Below are 17881 nucleotides of genomic sequence, written 5' to 3' on the forward strand. Positions count from 1 at the left end.
GGCCAGGTAAGGAACCTTTGTGATAGAGAGCTCAGGATGGTGTGAGATTCTCTGGAGGAGGCCCCTCTGAAGGGGATGTTTGAGCTGAGAAGGAGCCAACCACATGGAAGGTGAGGAGAGGAACGTGCCAGGCAAAAGGAACAGCGAGAGCAGTGGCCCTGAGGAAGGCAGTCCCAAGGTGGAGACTGAGCTCCATAAGACCCACTGTCTCAGGGAGCAGCCCAACTCTTCTTGGCCTTCTGGCTTCTCCCTTGGGACCGACAGGCCAGGCTCACCCAAGTTTTGGCACGCAGTCCCTTGCAGGACCTGGTAGTGTGGGGCCTGGGAAGGCGACTGCTGCATCCTTTCTGGGCCTTGGGCTCAGTGGCTTGGCACAGACTAGGTGGCGGTGATCATGGGAGCCTGCCCACTGCCACACCACCTGCTTGCCATCTGCTAGAGAAAATCCTCTTCTCTCTTCTCCTGTTGCTGGTGATGTGACGGAATGGAACTGGGGCCTCTGCTGTGGACCCTCTCCAACACCAGAGCCTCAGGCCCATCTCCAACAGCTGGAAGGCATGGGCCATGTCTGTCTGGTTCCCTTCTCAGCTAAGGGGCCAGTCAGAGGTTTCTCGGAGGGGCCAGAGGGAGTGCTGCTTGGGCTGGTATCTGGGTTTATCCTAAACCATAACACAGGGCCCCTTTCTGAAAGTCAGTATGGAATGGAAACTGTAATACTAATTCTCACTCACATTGCTGAGCACATTTTCCATTCCAGGCCTCATGCTAAGTGTTTTATATTCATGATCGCATATCATATTCACAACAATCCTATGAGATTGGTGTGACTGTTATTATACTCATTTTTACAGACGGGAAAGACAGACTTAAAAAGTGAGGTAATATGGCCAAGATCACACAGCAGTAAGTGAAACGGGGAGCAAGCAGCTGAACCCAGGCATCCAGCCCAAAGTTGGTGCTGGGAGCCTCTATGTGGGACCACTTAGTCTGCCCCTCTCAAAACACGTGTCCTGGGGGCATGCGGATAGGAATGCACATTCTAAGTTTGCTGCTGTGTTCCTTGGGGAAATGACTAGTTCTCACTGAGCCTTGTTTTTACCACTTATGACATGGAAATGATATGACCTACCCTACGGGGAATTAGTTAATGGTTAGAAATCATATATATGTAAGACACCTAGCACGTAATGGCAGCTCCATAAATAATAGCGATGATGACAAATGATGATGCCCAGGGTGTGAGGCAGGGCTGAATGTGAGTGACTAAAATACTTTTTTTGGTTTTTGGTGGATGCCAAATAGTTCCAGAGGAGCCTATGTGGGAGTGGTGGTGGCTAACAGATGGACCATGAAGGGCAGGACAACAAACCTTGAGAAGGTCAAGCAAGACCTCTCCAGCCCCTGCTCCGGGGAACTGGCAAGTACCGGTGACTTCAGGTCAAACCCTCCCAACAGTGGGGTTGGTGGAAGTGGTGGCATCTCCTGCAGCCCTTTACACCAAGCACAGAAATCCAGGAGGCAGAGCCTAGTGCTTGATGACATGGTAAGTGGGCCTGGAGGTGGGGATTTCTGTCACTTACATCTCCTTGAAAAATAATCACCATTGCCAATGCCTGGCTAATTAGCCTGATTCAATTCTCTTCAGCCTCACTTTGCTCAAATCTACCAGACTTGTGATGCTTCTTGGTCCTCCACCACACTTTCTACTCCTCGCCCCACTTGTGTGTGTGTGTGTGTGTGTGTGTGTGTGTGTGTGTGTGCGCGCGCGTACCACGTGTGTAGGACATGGCCAGGGCTCCTGACTGGCTTCCTTTAAAACAGGTGTCCCCAACCCCTGGGCCACGGACTACGGACTGGTATCAGTCCATGGCCTGTTAGGAACCAGGGTGGACAGCAGGGATCGAGCAGACAGGGAGAGGCATTGCCACCTGAGCTCCACCACCTGTCAGGTCAGTGGTGGCGCTGGATTCTCCTAGGAGTGGGAACCCTATTGTGAACTGTGCATGCGAAGGATCTAGGCTGCTCACTCCTTAGGAAAATCCAGCTAATGCCTGATGATCTGAGGTGGAACAGTTTCATCCTGAATCCATGCCCCACACCCTAGATCCATGGAAAAACTGTCTTCCATGAAACTGGTCCCTGGTGCCAAAAAGGTTGGGAATCACTGCTTTAAAAGACACTGGGAAGAGCTACCCTCATTGGAAACCTCTTTTGGAGATGGGACCAGGAGGGCTGCTCTAAGACCTTACTACTCAAAGCGTGGTCCTTGGACTAGTGGCACTGGCATGTCCTGGGAGCTGGTAAAAAATGCACGCTCTCAGGCCTGACCTCGGTTCTAATGAACTAGAACTTGCATTTTAATAAGCTCTCCAGGTGATTCTTATGCACACAAAAGTTTGAGAAGCATTGTTCTGAGACATCAAACATGCATTCCTGAAACTAAATGGCTGAAAAAGAAACAGCGAACAGATATATTTTATTTCCCCAAATCTTAAAATAGTGGCAAAATAATGACCCTTTGTGAAGTATGTACTGAATCCTGGCACTGAGGTGGCCACTTTTCATCCTTTCAACAGTGCTGCATATGAGTATTCTCAGTTACGGGTGGGGAAAGTGAGGTTTAGGGGGAATCTGATTTGTGAGTGGTTGTGGGTGTAGTGACTTTCTTCCAAGGGATAGCCGAGTTTTGGTTGTAGCTCATGCACTTCCTAAGTGTGACAGCTTGGGTAAATTATTTGATCTTCATGAACCTTAGTTTTTCCAGCTATCAGAAGAGGATAATAAAACTTATTTCACAGGGTGATTAAGAGTGCTACAAGAGATAATGTGCTTAAGCTGCTTCACAAAGGCCTGGCATTACGGGAGATTAAGAGTAGCTGGTACCAAATGTTACACAGTGGTTCCTGTGCTTTTTTGTACTATTGTGGCTTCCCAAGGTCACTTGGCTAGTTGATGGGAAAATGGAGATATCTGGACATAGGTAGATAAATGCCTGAACTTTGAGCTTGGTTTTATGGGTATCTGGGGATTTCCGTCAACTTAGCCACTCATGCAGAGCTGCTACCTCAGTCGCTCTGACTGGGGGGGCCGCTAACCCTGGCAAGAAGGAAAGCAGGAGGGATATACTCAGCACAGAGAATGTGATGCAGCCCTCAGTTAAAGGATCCCTTGGGTTCCACCTGCCCCATTTTACAGCTGAGGAAACTGAGGTGAGGAGAAGCACGGGATCTGTCCAAGGTCATGCATCATGTAGGCACAGGCTCCAGAAGGTCCTGCTTGGCGTTCTTCCCATGGCTACACTCTACTTTTCTCTCTCTTGGAAATTCAGACAGGTCCTAAATGGTCAGGGATCCTCAGCCTCAGCCCCTGCAATGACTGCACTTGCCAACAGGCACTGAGTGGAGTTGCCAGCAGCACAGCTTCTGGAGTCAGTTGGCTCTGAGCTTTGAATCCCAACTCCCTTATCTACCATGCTCAGTCTTCTTCAACTGTAAAGTAGGGACACATTAGGAACTGTATTCTAGGACTCTGATGAGGAATATGCAAGATAATACAGGTACCTTATTTAATTTACTGTCAGTACACAGTAGGTACTCAATAAATGCTGGTTCTTATGTTACTGTCATCATCATCATCTGCACCATCAGCACCATTGCCATCACCAACATCACCACCGTCTCCATTATCACCACTGTCACCTTTGTCATCATCTGTCATCACCGATATCACCACCATCATCATCGTCATATTCACCATCACCATCAACATCATGGACCCTAGACCTGCCTGGGCTCAACACTTTCCTCAGGGTCAAAATCTCTGTTCAAATTCTTCTAAAATCAACACGATGTTCAGAATCTTGAGAACAAAGTTCAAAAAAGTGGCCTTATCCTGCAGTAGCCCTGCAGACACTCTCTTTGCTCTGACACTGACATCAGGTCATGCTTCATAGTGTGGTCAGGTGTAGTTGGAAGAAGCCTGGACTTGAAACCCGGCTCTACTACTTTGAGACTCAGGCCTGCTTTAAAGAGAAGCAAGCAAGAATCAGAATGTGAAACAGTTCACCTTAGCTTTAGAATAGGGATGATTCTACCTATCTCATGAGCTGACTATAAAAATTAGAGAAGGAAATAAATGCATAAGCTCCAGATGAGTGCCCGGCCTTTACTGATGATTCAAAACAGAACTATGTATGGAATTGAGAATGTTACAAATGCAGTCACAGTTCTAGGAGAATGACTGAAGTTCCTTGGCAGTTCACAGAGCCACAGACTGGTAATCCTGGATGAAACCAACAACATACCACCTGTTACTGATGGCCTATTCCACACCCAGGTATGAGAGACCACCATGCAAGGGTAAAGGTAAAAGGGAGCAGTGTACCAGCTTACTGAGTGCTTACTGAATGACAGGTAACATCCTAGGTGTACTGCGTACATTACTGTACATTTGACTCTCATGGCAAACCTGAGAGACAGGTCCTAGCTTACAGCTGGGAAGACAGATGAAATTACTAGCCATGGCCACAAGGCTAATAAATGACAAAGCTCGAATCTACCCCTGCCTCTCTGTGTAATTCCATAGTCTGAATTTTCTCTGCTGAATCCATAAAAGGGAGTTTCAGAGGATCCACAAATCCTGAGTGAGTCTGCTGTTAATCTCTATTATTCCCTGCTATTAATAATAATTTTGTATGTGGGCACCTGTGACTGTGCATCAATAACATTCTCAATTCTATGCATAGCACAGTTCCCTTCTGAAGCATCAATAAAGGTCAGGCACTCATCTAGGCCTTACACATTTATTCTCTTCTCTAATTTTTACAATCAGCTTATGAGATGAGGGTGCATGGGTCTGGGACTCAGTGGTAAGCGTAAGGCTTTGGAGGAGGCTAGCTTCAAAGAGAATTCTTTGACTCTCTTGTCCTAGGCCCATAGGTGGCACTCTGACACTATCTGCTAGAAGCACAGCTGTAGTCTAGAAATGTATCAGGTAGTCCCATTCCCCAGAGTGAGGCTGCCTTTAAGCCTGTCACTACACACACACAGTCCCACCGGGGACAGAGTTCTGGAGATGCCAGCTCACTCTCACTCCACTTGCATCAGATGTGTGCATTAGATGGGCTGCGGGGCTGTCCTGAAACTCTGGGCTTGCCCCGTGCCTTTGAATGGGTTCCCTGGGAAGGCCGGAAGCTGGGAGGGCCCTGCAGAAGAGGACGGAGCCACAGCTTTGCCGATTCCAGTGAAGCACAAGGAAGGGCTCAACTATTCAGGAAACCCTCCAGGGGAGAAGGACTGGGTTCTGGAATCACATAGTCTGGGTCTTAATCACAGCCCTACTGCTTACAAGCTTTGGACATTGAGTTGAACTCTTCACAGACTGAGGTCCAGTCTCCAAATCTGTAAAAAGGGAATTAATGAGACCTTCTTCTTAGGTTTGCTGGGGTGTTTGAAAAGGTGAGTAAAATGCCAAGCACACTACTTGGCACACAGTCTGTATTCTGTAGGTGCTGGTGAGAGGCACACGGTCGATAGCCACAGGGGGCACGACACTGTACTGTGGGTGAGAGGAACGTGCTGGGTGAGAAAAGAGGGAAGGACTGTCTTGGAGGTAGCCTGGATTTCTGGGGAAGACAGAGGGGAGAACTGGGATCTCCATCCTCTTGCTGCCTGACCTTAGCCTGTCAATCTTCTGGGTGAGCTTGGCAGCCCCTAGGCCTTTCAATCCCCCTTGGTATCTGCATCAAGCTGGAACCAGCACTTCCAAGGCTGGTTGCTCTGAGGGTGGGGTTTGGCTGGGACATGGTGGGGTGGAGGTTCTGGAAATCCCCTTAGAAGGGAAGTTGGGAGAATGGGTTCAAGGGATGCCTCTACTTGGAAACACTTTCACTCTCTGAGACTTAATTTCCCCACGTTTCACAAAGAAAACACAAATGTTACATTTTCTCCTTCTCTCCTGGCATCCTGGCCAAGACCATACGGGGTCCTCTCTGACTGGCAGCTCCCACCAGTTCAGAGAACAGGAGTGTTCCTAGCAAATGCTGCTTTGGGGTGCTGACCTGTGCAATGGACTCATCCAAGCTGTCCCTTGAAGGGAGAGTACATAGGGCTCGGTGCCCCTTTCTAGGGCCAGGGGTGAAGGAGGAGTCTGAGGCATGAATGTGGGGGTGGGGCCTCCCAGCATACCTTGTAGCTGTAGGGGCAGGCACAGCGGTACAGCTCCACAGGGTCCTGGGTGCACGTCCCGTTGTTCTTGCATGGGCCGGAGAGGCAGGCATTGCATTTGGCCGCAATGTTGATGTCCACTGGCCCTAGGCAGCAAAACCACAGAGTGCTGATGGCAGGTCCCGAGTGCGCTCACTGCCACACCTCCCTTCCCCTCTGCTCTGGGCCCTCCCTCAGCCAGTGCCAAGCCCTCCCCAACACCATGCCCAGATAGCAGCTGGCTCTCCCCAGCCAGCACATCCAGTCCAGCTAGACTCCCATTAATTCAGCCATTGTCCGGTGAGGAAAAATCACAGTGGGACATCATTCAGAAACACTTCTGCAGTCAAATCAATTACTGTAATTAGCCTGATCCGATTTTGGTGCTAATCGGCAAACAATGCACCATAATTAGAAACCCCCTGTGTATCTTTTCGTATTCCAGGAAGCTCTGGGCCCAGGCTCCATTCGGACCTCCCATTTTTCTACCCAAAAACACCCCTCCCTATGGAATAGTCTGTGCCAGGCTAAGCAGGGCCCAGTGCTGGGGCCAAAGGGACACAGAGGAAGTCTCCCCTGGAAAACCTTGAAAGTAAGAAATGGATGGCCTCAGAGGACACAGCGATGATGCTGACAATGGGTGGAAAACTGCTCAGGTGCATGTTGCATCTGTGACCATTTCAGCTGAGTCCTGCTTGCTTTAGCTGCAAGCACTGGCGGAAGGTCAGGGTTCTTCCCAGAGCTTTGCAAAGGGGGCTGTGTCCTGCTGCTGCAGCCAGCTTTGACAGTGAGCCCTGGATACACAGGTCCTGCTTAATGTCAGGACTGTCAATGACCTTGGGGCTAACAGTCACCAACCTGGAGATGCGCTGAGATGAACTTCAGTGAGTGACCATTTGTGGATGAGTAAACAGAGTGGCCTGATTGAGCGCTGGTAGCGGGGGCTCAACCATAGCTTCATATTAGAATAGGAAGACTATCTGTCCCGGTTTGCCAGGGGCTAAGGGGGTCTGCAGGACACAGCTTTCAGTGCTAAAACCAAGAACAGCCCAGACAAAACCCAGATGACTTGGCTGCCTTATGCTACAACCAGCTGCAGTGCTTTTTTTTTTTTTTGGAAGTGGAGTCTCACTCTGTTGCCCAGGCAGGAGTGCAGTGGTGCAGTCTTGGCTCACTGTAATCTCCACCTCCTAGGTTCAAGTGATTCTCCTGCCTCAGCTTCTGAGTAGCTGGGATTACAGGCGCACACCACCACACCTGGCTCATTTTTGTATTTTTAGTAGAGATGGGGTTTCCCCATGTTGGCCAGGCTGCTCTTGACCTCCTGACCTCAAGTGATCTACCCGCCTCAGCCTCCCAAAATGTGGGGATTACAGGCGTGAGCCATTGGTGCCCCACCCCCAGTGGCAGTGCTTTTAAAAGTCCCCACACCCAGGTTGTACTCCAGACCAATTTAATCAAAACCTAGAGGGTGGAGCCAGGATTCAGTAATTTCAAAAGCTCCTATATGATTTCCAGAATGTGCAGCCAAGATCGAGACCCATACTGTTCTTGGCCTAGGTGAGCCTCTTTAGTATCAGATCTGATATCTTAGAAGCAGGAAGAGGAAAATTAAAATTAGCTTTAAGCCAATGGAATGTTTTTCTGCTTGCAGCAGAAGTGTGGGACACACCAAAGTTTGAGAGGGTAATTAAAGTATATCTACATGTCAAAATAAATATTAAGCCTCTCAGAGATGAGCAAAAGAGATTAACAGATGTATATATTGTCAAAAATTCAGGTTCCCCAGTAATCAGACAAAATAAAAGTTATTTTTTTTAACTTATTGAATTTGCAATGATGTAAAATAAGAGAAAATAATGACAGGGTCCAGTGAAAAATGCAATCAAAGAATGCTACTGAGAATGTAAGTTGGTTATAACCCTTTTTGAAAATGAATTTGGCAAAATAAAAAAATAATAATATACTTTGATTCAGTAATTTCTGTTCTCTGAATCTTGTCTGAGGATATGATTTCAAATGGAGAAAGTGTCAATGGTTTAAAAAAAAAAAAAAAAGGAAATATTCTAAAGATTCAAAACCAGAAATGGATTAAGTGGCAGTGGAATATCAGCTTGGTGATCAAGATCGTGTATTCTGTAATTAGCTAGACCTGGAAGTTAAATGACTTCTTTAGAAGTTAGTCATTTAACCTGTTAAGCCTCAATTTTCTTATTTTTAGAAATGAGGATAATATTAAAAGTTGATCACGTAGAGGTATTAGGTAATTAAGTAAGTTAATACGTGAAGAATGAAGAAAAATGGGGCATGGGCTTATGCCTGTAATCCCAGGACTTCGGGAGGCCGAGGCAGGGGGATCATGAGGTCAAGAGATCGAGACCATCCTGGCCAACATGGTGAAACTCCGTCTCTACTAAAAATACAAAAATTAGCTGGGCATGGTGGTGCAGGCCTGTAGTCCCAGCTACTTGGGAGGTTGAGGCAGGAGAATCGCTTGAACCTGGGAAGCGGAGGTTGCAGTGAGCCAAGATCATGCCACTGAACTCCAGCCTGGCAACAGAGTGAGACTCCATCTCAAAAAAAAAAAGAGGAAAAAAAATACACGAGAAAGTGCTTAACATCGGTCCTGTTGCATAAGAACTCAGTAGTAGTTTGTTGTTATAATAATAATATGATCAATAAAAAAATCACATGTACGGGCCGGGCGCGGTGGCTCAAGCCTGTAATCCCAGCACTGTGGGAGGCCGAGGCGGGTGGATCACGAGGTCAAAAGATCGAGACCATCCTGGTCAACATGGTGAAACCCCGTCTCTACTAAAAATACAAAAAATTAGCTGGGCATGGTGGTGCGTGCCTGTAATCCCAGCGACTCAGGAGGCTGAGGCAGGAGAATTGCCTGAACCTGGGAGGCGGAGGTTGTGGTGAGCCGAGACGAGATCGCGCCATTGCACTCCAGCCTGGGTAACAAGAGCGAAACTCCGTCTCAAAAAAAAAAAAAAAAAAAATCACATGTACAAAAAGTTTGCTCAGTAAAATGGGAAAATGCTTATGTTCTAATCATGTTGGATAAAAAAATGCAGGTTAAAGATTTTCTGAAGGCCAGATGCAGTGGCTTATGCCTGTAATCCCAGCATTTTTAGAGGCCAAAACAGGAGGATGGTTGGAGGTCAAGAGTTTGAGACCAGCCTGTACAACGTAGTGAGATCTTGTCTCTACAAAAGGTTAAAAAAAAAAAAAAAGATTTTCTCAACTATGGAAAGACATGTACAGAAAGCAGTCAGTGAGGAGGTAGGTGGCAATGCCGGCAGGGGGACTTGGAGAGAATGACACTTGGCCCATTAGATGAGGGTCCACATCAGCATCAGCATCTGAGCCTCTTTGTGGGACCCATGGAAGAGACAGGGTGAAGGCTTCTGAAGCCACATCTGTTGAGTTGCCCTGCTCTGACAGGTTGCTGGGGACACAGCAGACCCCACGAGAGGCAGGGGAGGGTGGGGTGTGGGCAGCACCTACCTTTGCACTGGAAGCGGTGGGTTGGGGTGGTGAGCAGGAGCCTGTCGGCCATGGGCTCAGGGCTACTGCAGCGGGCGATGCCAGGCTCCTTGTACCCCGCCTTCACCCACTCCGACAGCCACCGAAGACTGCAGTCACAGTGGAGTGGGTTGGTTCCCAGCGCCCTAGGAGGCAGAACAGGAAGTCAGGGCGCCCTGCCCAGCGGGGCCCGTAGGCTTCCTATCTTCCTGTCCCTGGAAATGCATTTTCAGACTTTGGCTAGATTCTTCAGTCTCCAGTCTCCTCCAGACTCTGTGTCTGACATGGGGCCGGTAGAGCTGTTGTCTCCATTGTGGCACAGTTAGTATCTCCAGAGTGTACTTCCAATCCTGTGGACGTTTCCATTCCCATCCAAGCCCCTTCCACTCTGAGGCGTGGCTCTCACCTAGGCAGGTAAGACTCACTCCTCAACTTAACCTCATCCAAGGCTCCTAGGGAGCTTCTTGGATCTCTGGCCATCTGATTATCTGGTTCCCTTGCCCTATTGAAGGGTCCACTGGAGGATATACTATGCAGAGAAGGTTCTGAAAGCCTGCAACCTAGGAAGCAGTGTCAGACCACTTGGCTGAGGAATGCAGGGGAGGAGGGTTAAGTCCAGCACAGACATCTCCAAAGTTGTGATTGGGAAGAAAATACTAGAAATTCTGTTTTTTACAAAAAATTATATCCTTTAACAATTCTAGTTTTGAATGTTTTAGAATATGCATACATTGTATATCTGTATAATGGTATATACACACATTATGAAAATAATTAAACAAGCATATAGAAGGAATACAAACTTGAAAATGTTTGCTGACAGAGGTGCATAAAAAAATGCAGAGATCCCTGATCTGGGGAAAAGAGATCTGGCCTGGGAGTGAGGGAACCCAGGTTCTAGCCTAACATCTCACTGATTTGACAGGCAACCTTCAGCGAGTCACTTAGCATTTATGGGCCTCCATTTCCCCTGTGTAAAATATGAAGGGAATACCTGTTGCAGAGTGCAGAGTGGTTAAGAATACGTGCTTTGGAGTCAAAGCAAACCTGGATCTGATACTGGGCCCTGCTATTTGCTAGCTGTGCCACGCTTAGACAAATTCTTTTTTTTTTTTTTTTTTTTGAGACGGAGTTTCACTTTGTTGCCCAGGCTGGAGTGCAGTGGCACAATCTCAGCTCACTGCAACCTCCGCCTCCCGGGTTCAAGCAATTCTCCAGCCTTAGCCTACCGAGTAGCTGGGATTACAGGCACCCACCACGCCTGGCTAATTTTGGTCATTTTAGTTAGTAGAGACCGGGTTTCACCATGTTGGCCAAGCTGGTCTCGAATGCCTGACCTCAAGTGATCCTCCCACCTTGGCCTCCCAAAGTGCTGGGATTACAGGCATGAGCCACTACACCCAGCTGACAAATTCTTTAACTTAAGTTTCAATGTTATTACCTATAATAAAGGGATAAAAAATGCCTTATAGCTGCAAGAAATAAATAGAAAACTTATCTAAAGTGTTTAGCACATAGCACATGTTTTCTATTAGTTCTTATTAAATATTTACATTGTTTACAGAATTGAGGATGCCTTTGAAGGCATCTGAGGCAGGGAACAAGACAATATGCAGAGTGTGGATACGTTGTTGTAAAATATACTGCATGCATAAGGCAAGGACGTATACCAAAATGCTGACAGGGATGACACTGTTGCTGACACTTTTCATGCTTTCCTGTTTTGAATGCGCATTGGGGAGAAATACTGCTACTTACAGATGGGAAAGAGATGTGAGGTCATTGAAGGAGCCTTCAGGAACGCTGGAAATGTCGTTGCCATGGAGGGTTCTGAAGCAGAGGGCACAGGGTGGAAGGTTAGCGCCCAGTCATTTGAATTCAGCACATTCTCAGGGCCTCCCGTGCCTGGCCCTGCCACGCTTCACTTTTGCTCAGAGCCCCACTGCTCCTAGCAGTACCTGCCACCCTCTTTGCGATGGGTGCATGAATGTTCTGTGTCCAGCTCAGCAGCAAGGACGGAGGGAGTAGAGGGTTTGGGGAAGAAGGGGATGGATTTTTCAGTCTGATAGACCTGAGGTGAAATCAGAAATCAGTCTTTTTTAGCTGTGGAATGCTGAGTAAGTTACATCCCTTTTCTGGGCCTTCATTTTTGCAGCTGAAAAATGAAGAGACATATCTACCCACGGGCATCACTGGAGTTTCAGAGATCATGTGAAGAGCTGTGCTTAAGACCGGAAGTTCTGGAGCCAGGCTGCTTACAGTCAAACCTGACTTGGTCACTCACCAGCTGTGCAACTGAAGGCAAAGCAATTTACCCTCTCTGTGCCTCAGCCTCTATTGTAAAACAGGGACAAGAATAAAAGGGCTTGCCATGAAAGTTGTCATGGGTGTGTTAATCCACGTAGAGAGAGCCAGCATTTTCTAAGTGCGAAATGATTGATTAGTATTAATATTTCTGGAAGAGACTTGAAGGGTATCGGATATCAAGGAATTCAGTAATTTGGTTCCCTTCCTATTTTCCCAAAGAGATCTTAGGTGAGTTGAGAAATGCTACCAATCCCAGCTTCGGTGATAGAAGGAGGGGGTCCTCAGCTCCCGAGGAGAGTCTCTGGAGCCGAACACTCATTGTCATGGGAAGAGCTTCGGCATCAGCCACACACAATACACGAGTCTGGCACTTGTGTGCACCTGAGAGCATCTTCCCACAGCATGTTGGAAGGGCCGAGCACGCTGCTTGGTATTAATCATGCCTCTCTCCACCCTGTGGAGTAGGCAGCTAGGAGCTATTCTCACTTATACAGTGGTGCCATATACTAAGCCATCCACAAACGCCTGGAGGATAAGTACATGAAAAACTCAATGAACACTGCTCTGTGTTCAAGTAACAACATGAGCAGATCCACAACTCCTGGACTATATTCTCCATTAAAGGCTTAATCATCAACTGCATTAAAAAAATCTGCAAATTCATAGAAACTCAAAGGCTTCTTCAGTGACTGATGGGCACCATCACCTGTGCTGCCGATAAGCACCCTTCAGGGTCAGGACTAACAACTTTATTGGAGGCAGGGAGTCCTAGTAGAACAAAGAGACGATTAGTGTTGACAGTAGAAGTACAGATGGAATAATAACGAATGAATTTGCTCCTCTTCCCCTTTTAACTGAAGTTAGCTTCCCCTTGGTCTTCAGCTGAAATAGACACATGAGCCTAATTACTCTTGATAGAGAACAGTGGCTCTCACACCTAGTGAGCTATGGAAGCTAGTAAATACGCAGATCCCTGAGCCCCACTTCCAGAGATTCTGATTCAATGGGTCTGGGGTGGGGCCTGAGATTCTGCATTCCTGACAAACTCTGAGGTGATGCTGACGCCAGTAGCAAGGGTTTAGAAAGGTTTTTCCTACTGCTTTAAGGCAAGGGCCTTATTTCTCTCCTCCTCCCATGTAATCTCCTCTTCTCTTTCTCCTTGGTTACCCTCCGTTGTCATCCTCATCACCACCAGCTCCTTCTCATCCCACCTCACAGCTCTCTGTGAAATTCTCAGGGTGAAAGTCAGCCTCAATTCTTAGGCAGCTAGGACAGCAAGAAGATGGCAAACAGCCATCCGGAGTGTTCATGGTAGCTTCTTACCTCCCCAGGTAAAGAGGAGGGAGAAGCACTTCCTAACACTTTTATCAACATCATTCCGCCTCCAATTTATGAGGTTATTTATGAAACACACCAGTCTCAGCCTGCTATTGACTTGGATGGCTTCAGGGCCGCTTGCTGTTTTGCATATGCACCCAGGTTCATTGTCAGTCATTTCCAAATGAGGCCTGCCCCGCTGGAGAGGCATAAGCCCTAATTTTAAAACACTAAAGGACCCAGAGGCAGTTTTGACATTGCGACACCTGCAAGACAGGCTCCATTCTCTACTAAAAATACAAAAATTAGCTGGGGCATGGTGGCAGGCACCTGTAATCCCAGCTACACAGGAGGCTGAGGCAGGAGAGTTGCTTGAACCCGGGAGGCAGAGGTTGCAGTGAGCTGAGATAGTGCACCCCAGCCTGGGCAACAAGAGTGAAACTCTGTCTCAAACAACCAACCTGCAGAGTAACAGCATTGTAACTTACTAGGACAACTCACTAAATCTGCCTACACTGCATGTTCTCTGTCCTGGTTTGGCCCCCAAAGAAGTACTCTTGCCTGTCAAACAACCATCCTAAAGGATGCCAGTGAGGTGGATAAATCACTGCTCCTTCCCCTTTCTCTCCTCCCCCAAGCCTCCCAGGGGCTGGGCTGGCAAGCAGCTGTCAACTCCTAGTGGCTCCTCTTCAAGCACGTGGAACAACTCCTCCTCCTCTCCTAACTCTTAAGGGAGATTAAAGGCAAAATTAAGAATTTCAGAATGCAGATGAGGGCATCATCAGGGCAACATTAGGGCATAACCATTCCTCAGTTCTGGGCTGTAATCCCTAGGTCCTACGGTTTATACAACGAACAGCGCGAACTATCCTCATTCTAAATGTGGGTAGGAGCGAGTGAATTCTCTTCTGAGCAGGCTAAGCTATTCCCAGGTGATCTGGGGGTTTAGAACTTAAGGCTCCGGAGTCAGACTGCCTGGGTGTGAATCCCTCCTCTGATACTGGCTGTATGAGCTGAGACAATTGACTTCATCTTTTGTTTTCTCAGATTTTTCACCTCTGGAATAGAAGAATTTTTAGTAACTACATATAGTAGACATTTGTAGGTGGTGTGGGCTTCTTAGCAGCAGTGCTCTTTTCTATAGCAGTTCCTCTGTTTTCTACTGGGAATGCACCCTTCCTACCTCTGGGTCCCAGTGGGTTGGCCTCTGGGTGAAGCTGTGGCTTAGGTCTGGCCAATCAGTCACAGTGATCAGTCTGAGGTTGAGCAGGTAACCTAAGGGGGCCAAGGAGAGAACTTATGGGGCTTTCTCTGGAAGTACTAGGGCAGAAACAGTTTCATTTTGTGGGGCTGCTAAGCCGCTACGATGTAAACTTTCAGCCCATCACGATCCTCTGTGTCTTCAACAGAGAAAGACTGCCTGAGAATGAAATCCACTCAGGAAAGCAGGGCTGAAGAGGCAGAGACACATTTCTTTTTATGGTTACTTTTTGAGACAGAGTCTCACTTCGTTGTTCAGGTTGGAGTGCAGTGGCGTGATCTCGGCTCACTGCAACCTCCGCCTCCTGGGTTCAAGCGATTCTCCTGCCTCAGCCTCCTGAGTAGCTGGGATTACAGATGTGCACCATCATGCCTGCCTAATTTTTGTATTTTTATTAGAGATGGGGTTTCGCCATCTTGGCCAGCCTGGTCTTGAACTCCGGACCTCAGGTGATCCACCTGCCTTGGCCTCCCAAAGTGCTGGGATTACAGGCGTGAGCCACTGCGCCCAGCCTACTCATTTCTGACAGTCTCATTGCAGCCCCTGCATCCAGCCCTAGAGCCCAGTTTCTTCCACTGCATTCTTCAGTTATCTGAGTTGATAAATTCTCTTTATGCTTAAGGTGGTTTGAGCTGATTTGCTTTCTCTACGCCCAGGAGGAGAGCTAATATACCACTTCATAAGCTGGCTGTGAGGATTAAAAGAGATGATGTCAGTGGTTCAGAAACACTCAGTCACATTAGCTGTGATGACTGTTCTCATTGTCATGACTCCTCCTCTAGTTTTTGAATGGATTTTTGGGGCCAGTCTTCTGGGCGCTACCCACATAGGGTAGAAGCCTGAAAGTGTGCATCTCTGGGTGAGGAAGAAAACACCTCATTTTTACATGCGCCGGCTCCCTCCAGTCTGAAATGGGTGCAGATAAAAACAGATGCTAGCCTGCGATGGGGAAGCAGGTAGAATGTGGTAGAAAGAGCACTAAGCTAGGAGCCCAGAAAGGAGTTCCAGCCTGGGTTCTGCCTGTGCCTTGGGGCTACTCAGCAGCCTCTCTTCCCACTCTTGCCCCCCAGAAACCACATTACAGCCGCACCTGTAGCTTCTTGTGATTCCTCCAATGCACATGCCTTTCCTGACTTCAGGGTCTCTGTCCAGGGCATTTACATTCTCCCGGCCTAGAATGTTCTTCACTCCCATCCCTACTTAGGTAACCACTCAGTCTTGGAAGCACAAGAAGAGTGATTCTGAAAGCAAACAGTATTGGATTTAAATTTCAACTTTAGCCGGGCGTGGTGGCTTACACCTGTAATCCCAGCACTTTGGGAGGCCAAGGTGGGTGGATCATGAGGTCAGGAGTTCAAGACCAGCCTGACCAATAGGGTGAAAGGCCGTCTCTACTAAAATTACAAAAATTAGCTGGGCATGGTGGCACGTGACTGTAATCCCAGCTACTCAGGACGCTGAGGCAGGAGAATCGCTTGAACCCGGGAGGTGTGGAGGTTGCAGTGAGCCAAGATTGTGTCACCGCATTCCAGCCTGGGTGACAAAGCAAGATTGCGTCTCAAAAAAAAAAAAAAAAAAAAATTCCAATTTTATCACCTACTGATTGCATCGCTTTGGGCAAGTTACTTAATCTTATTCAGCCTCTGTTTGCTGATCTGTGAAATGGGGATAATAGATGTATATCCTTCATAAGGTAGAGGGTAATTAAGATAATGTAACTAAAACACTTAGCCCTGTGTGCTATGCGTAGCCATGGTTTGATGAATGTCAGTGGTGATTATTAACTTTCCTTTCAGAAAGCCTTTTGGGTGGCGAAGACTGGGTTACACGCCTCTCACTTGCATTCCCATGATCCCATGGCTCTTCTCTCAGGTACCACCCTGTATTGTAGTTGCTTATTTACTTGTTTGTTTCTGCTTGTAGACTAAGAGCTCCCTGAGGACAGCAATTGTGTCTCATTCACTATTTTCTTTCCCCCATCCAGAGTTAAGCACAGCAACTAACCCATGGCAGGTATTCAGGAAAGGATGAATAACAGAATGATCTTTAACAAGTCACTAAACCTTTCCGAATCTGTCTTTTCTTCTTATCAAAGAAAGGTTTAGCTAGAAGAATGTCCAATATTCACTCTTCATTCCTAAAATCTGCGATTAAACTTTGTTTACTTCTTTTTATTTTAGAGAAGTCAACGTGCCATCCCTGGACCATAGTTGGGAGGTCACAGTGAATCATCTTCTGGCTCAGCAGAAGAATTTTCTAATGCTCTAATAGCTGGTCAAAAATAGGGTTGGCTGGTAAGGGAGTGAACTCTGCATCTCAGAAGGTAATTGAGCAAAGGCCTCCCTTACAGGGATGTTGTTTTAAGGAGAATTCAGGCAATTGGCAGAGCAGTGATGAACAGCCCCATGTGTATAAACAGCACAATTTTACTTCAGGGACTAGGAGCTAAAAATACTCCTAGTATTTTTAGGAGTATTTTGAAGATGGTGAATGATAAAGGATAGTGAATGATAATCCCACTGGCTCCTTTGCGAGCACACACTGAAATTGCCTGCCCAGAGCTAACTGATTCCAGGTGGCTCTCCTGCGGGAGAGACAGTTGAGACCACACGCACACAAGGCATGTGACTTGGTGTGGGGCGAAGATCAGGGAATGCATGGATCCCCAAAGGAGAACGAGGATGTCCACAAGAATGTTCTCTTCTCGCTATTTTCAGATTTGGAGCCAAGTAGAAAAAGCATTTTTCATACAATGTTTCATACTCAGGGCTTCCTGACCACTCTCCAATCGTGCTCTCTTGAAATGTATTAATATCTGCCCATCAAAACACACACATACACACACACTCTCTCTCTCTCTCTCTCTCTCTTTCTCTCTTAAATGTCATCTTCCTGGTTTCCAAATCACTTTTTGGCCTTTGTCTATGCCAAAACTAAACCTTGAAGCTCATTCTCCTTCCTGCTGCAAACACCCAACATCTCTGGGTCTCTGGTTATTTCTGAAAGTTTCATTAAAAGAATGAAACCGGCTAGCTGCAGTGGCTCATGCCTGTAATCCCAGCACTTTGGGAGGCTGAGGCAAGCGGATCACAAGGTCAGGAGTTCGAGACCAGCCTAACCAACATGGTGAAACCCCATCCCTACTAAAAATACAAAAATTAGCTGGGCATATGCCTGTAATCCCAGCTACTCAGGAGGCTGAGGCAGGAGAATCTCTTGAGCCTGGGAGGCGGAGGGTGCAGTAAGCTGAGATTGTGCCATC

At 47.4% G+C, this 17881-nt stretch overlaps 1 protein-coding gene across 1 annotated transcript in view; it reads right to left on the bottom strand.

The window, feature by feature from the left end:
• The window catches only part of SLIT3 (slit guidance ligand 3), a 544627-nt gene that overhangs the window by 34512 nt on the left and 492234 nt on the right, over positions 1-17881 (bottom strand). Inside the window, exons 23-25 of the mRNA XM_017534462.2 lie at positions 11493-11564; positions 9717-9880; positions 6186-6310 (exon numbers count right to left, since the gene is read on the bottom strand). Of these exons, the coding sequence (XP_017389951.2) occupies positions 6186-6310; positions 9717-9880; positions 11493-11564 (361 nt within the window). The remainder of the gene's footprint in view (positions 1-6185; positions 6311-9716; positions 9881-11492; positions 11565-17881) is intronic.

The sequence above is a fragment of the Cebus imitator genome, unplaced genomic scaffold (genome assembly GCF_001604975.1).
Source record: "Cebus imitator isolate Cc_AM_T3 unplaced genomic scaffold, Cebus_imitator-1.0 Scaffold86, whole genome shotgun sequence".
In the NCBI taxonomy this organism is placed as follows: domain Eukaryota; kingdom Metazoa; phylum Chordata; class Mammalia; order Primates; family Cebidae; genus Cebus; species Cebus imitator.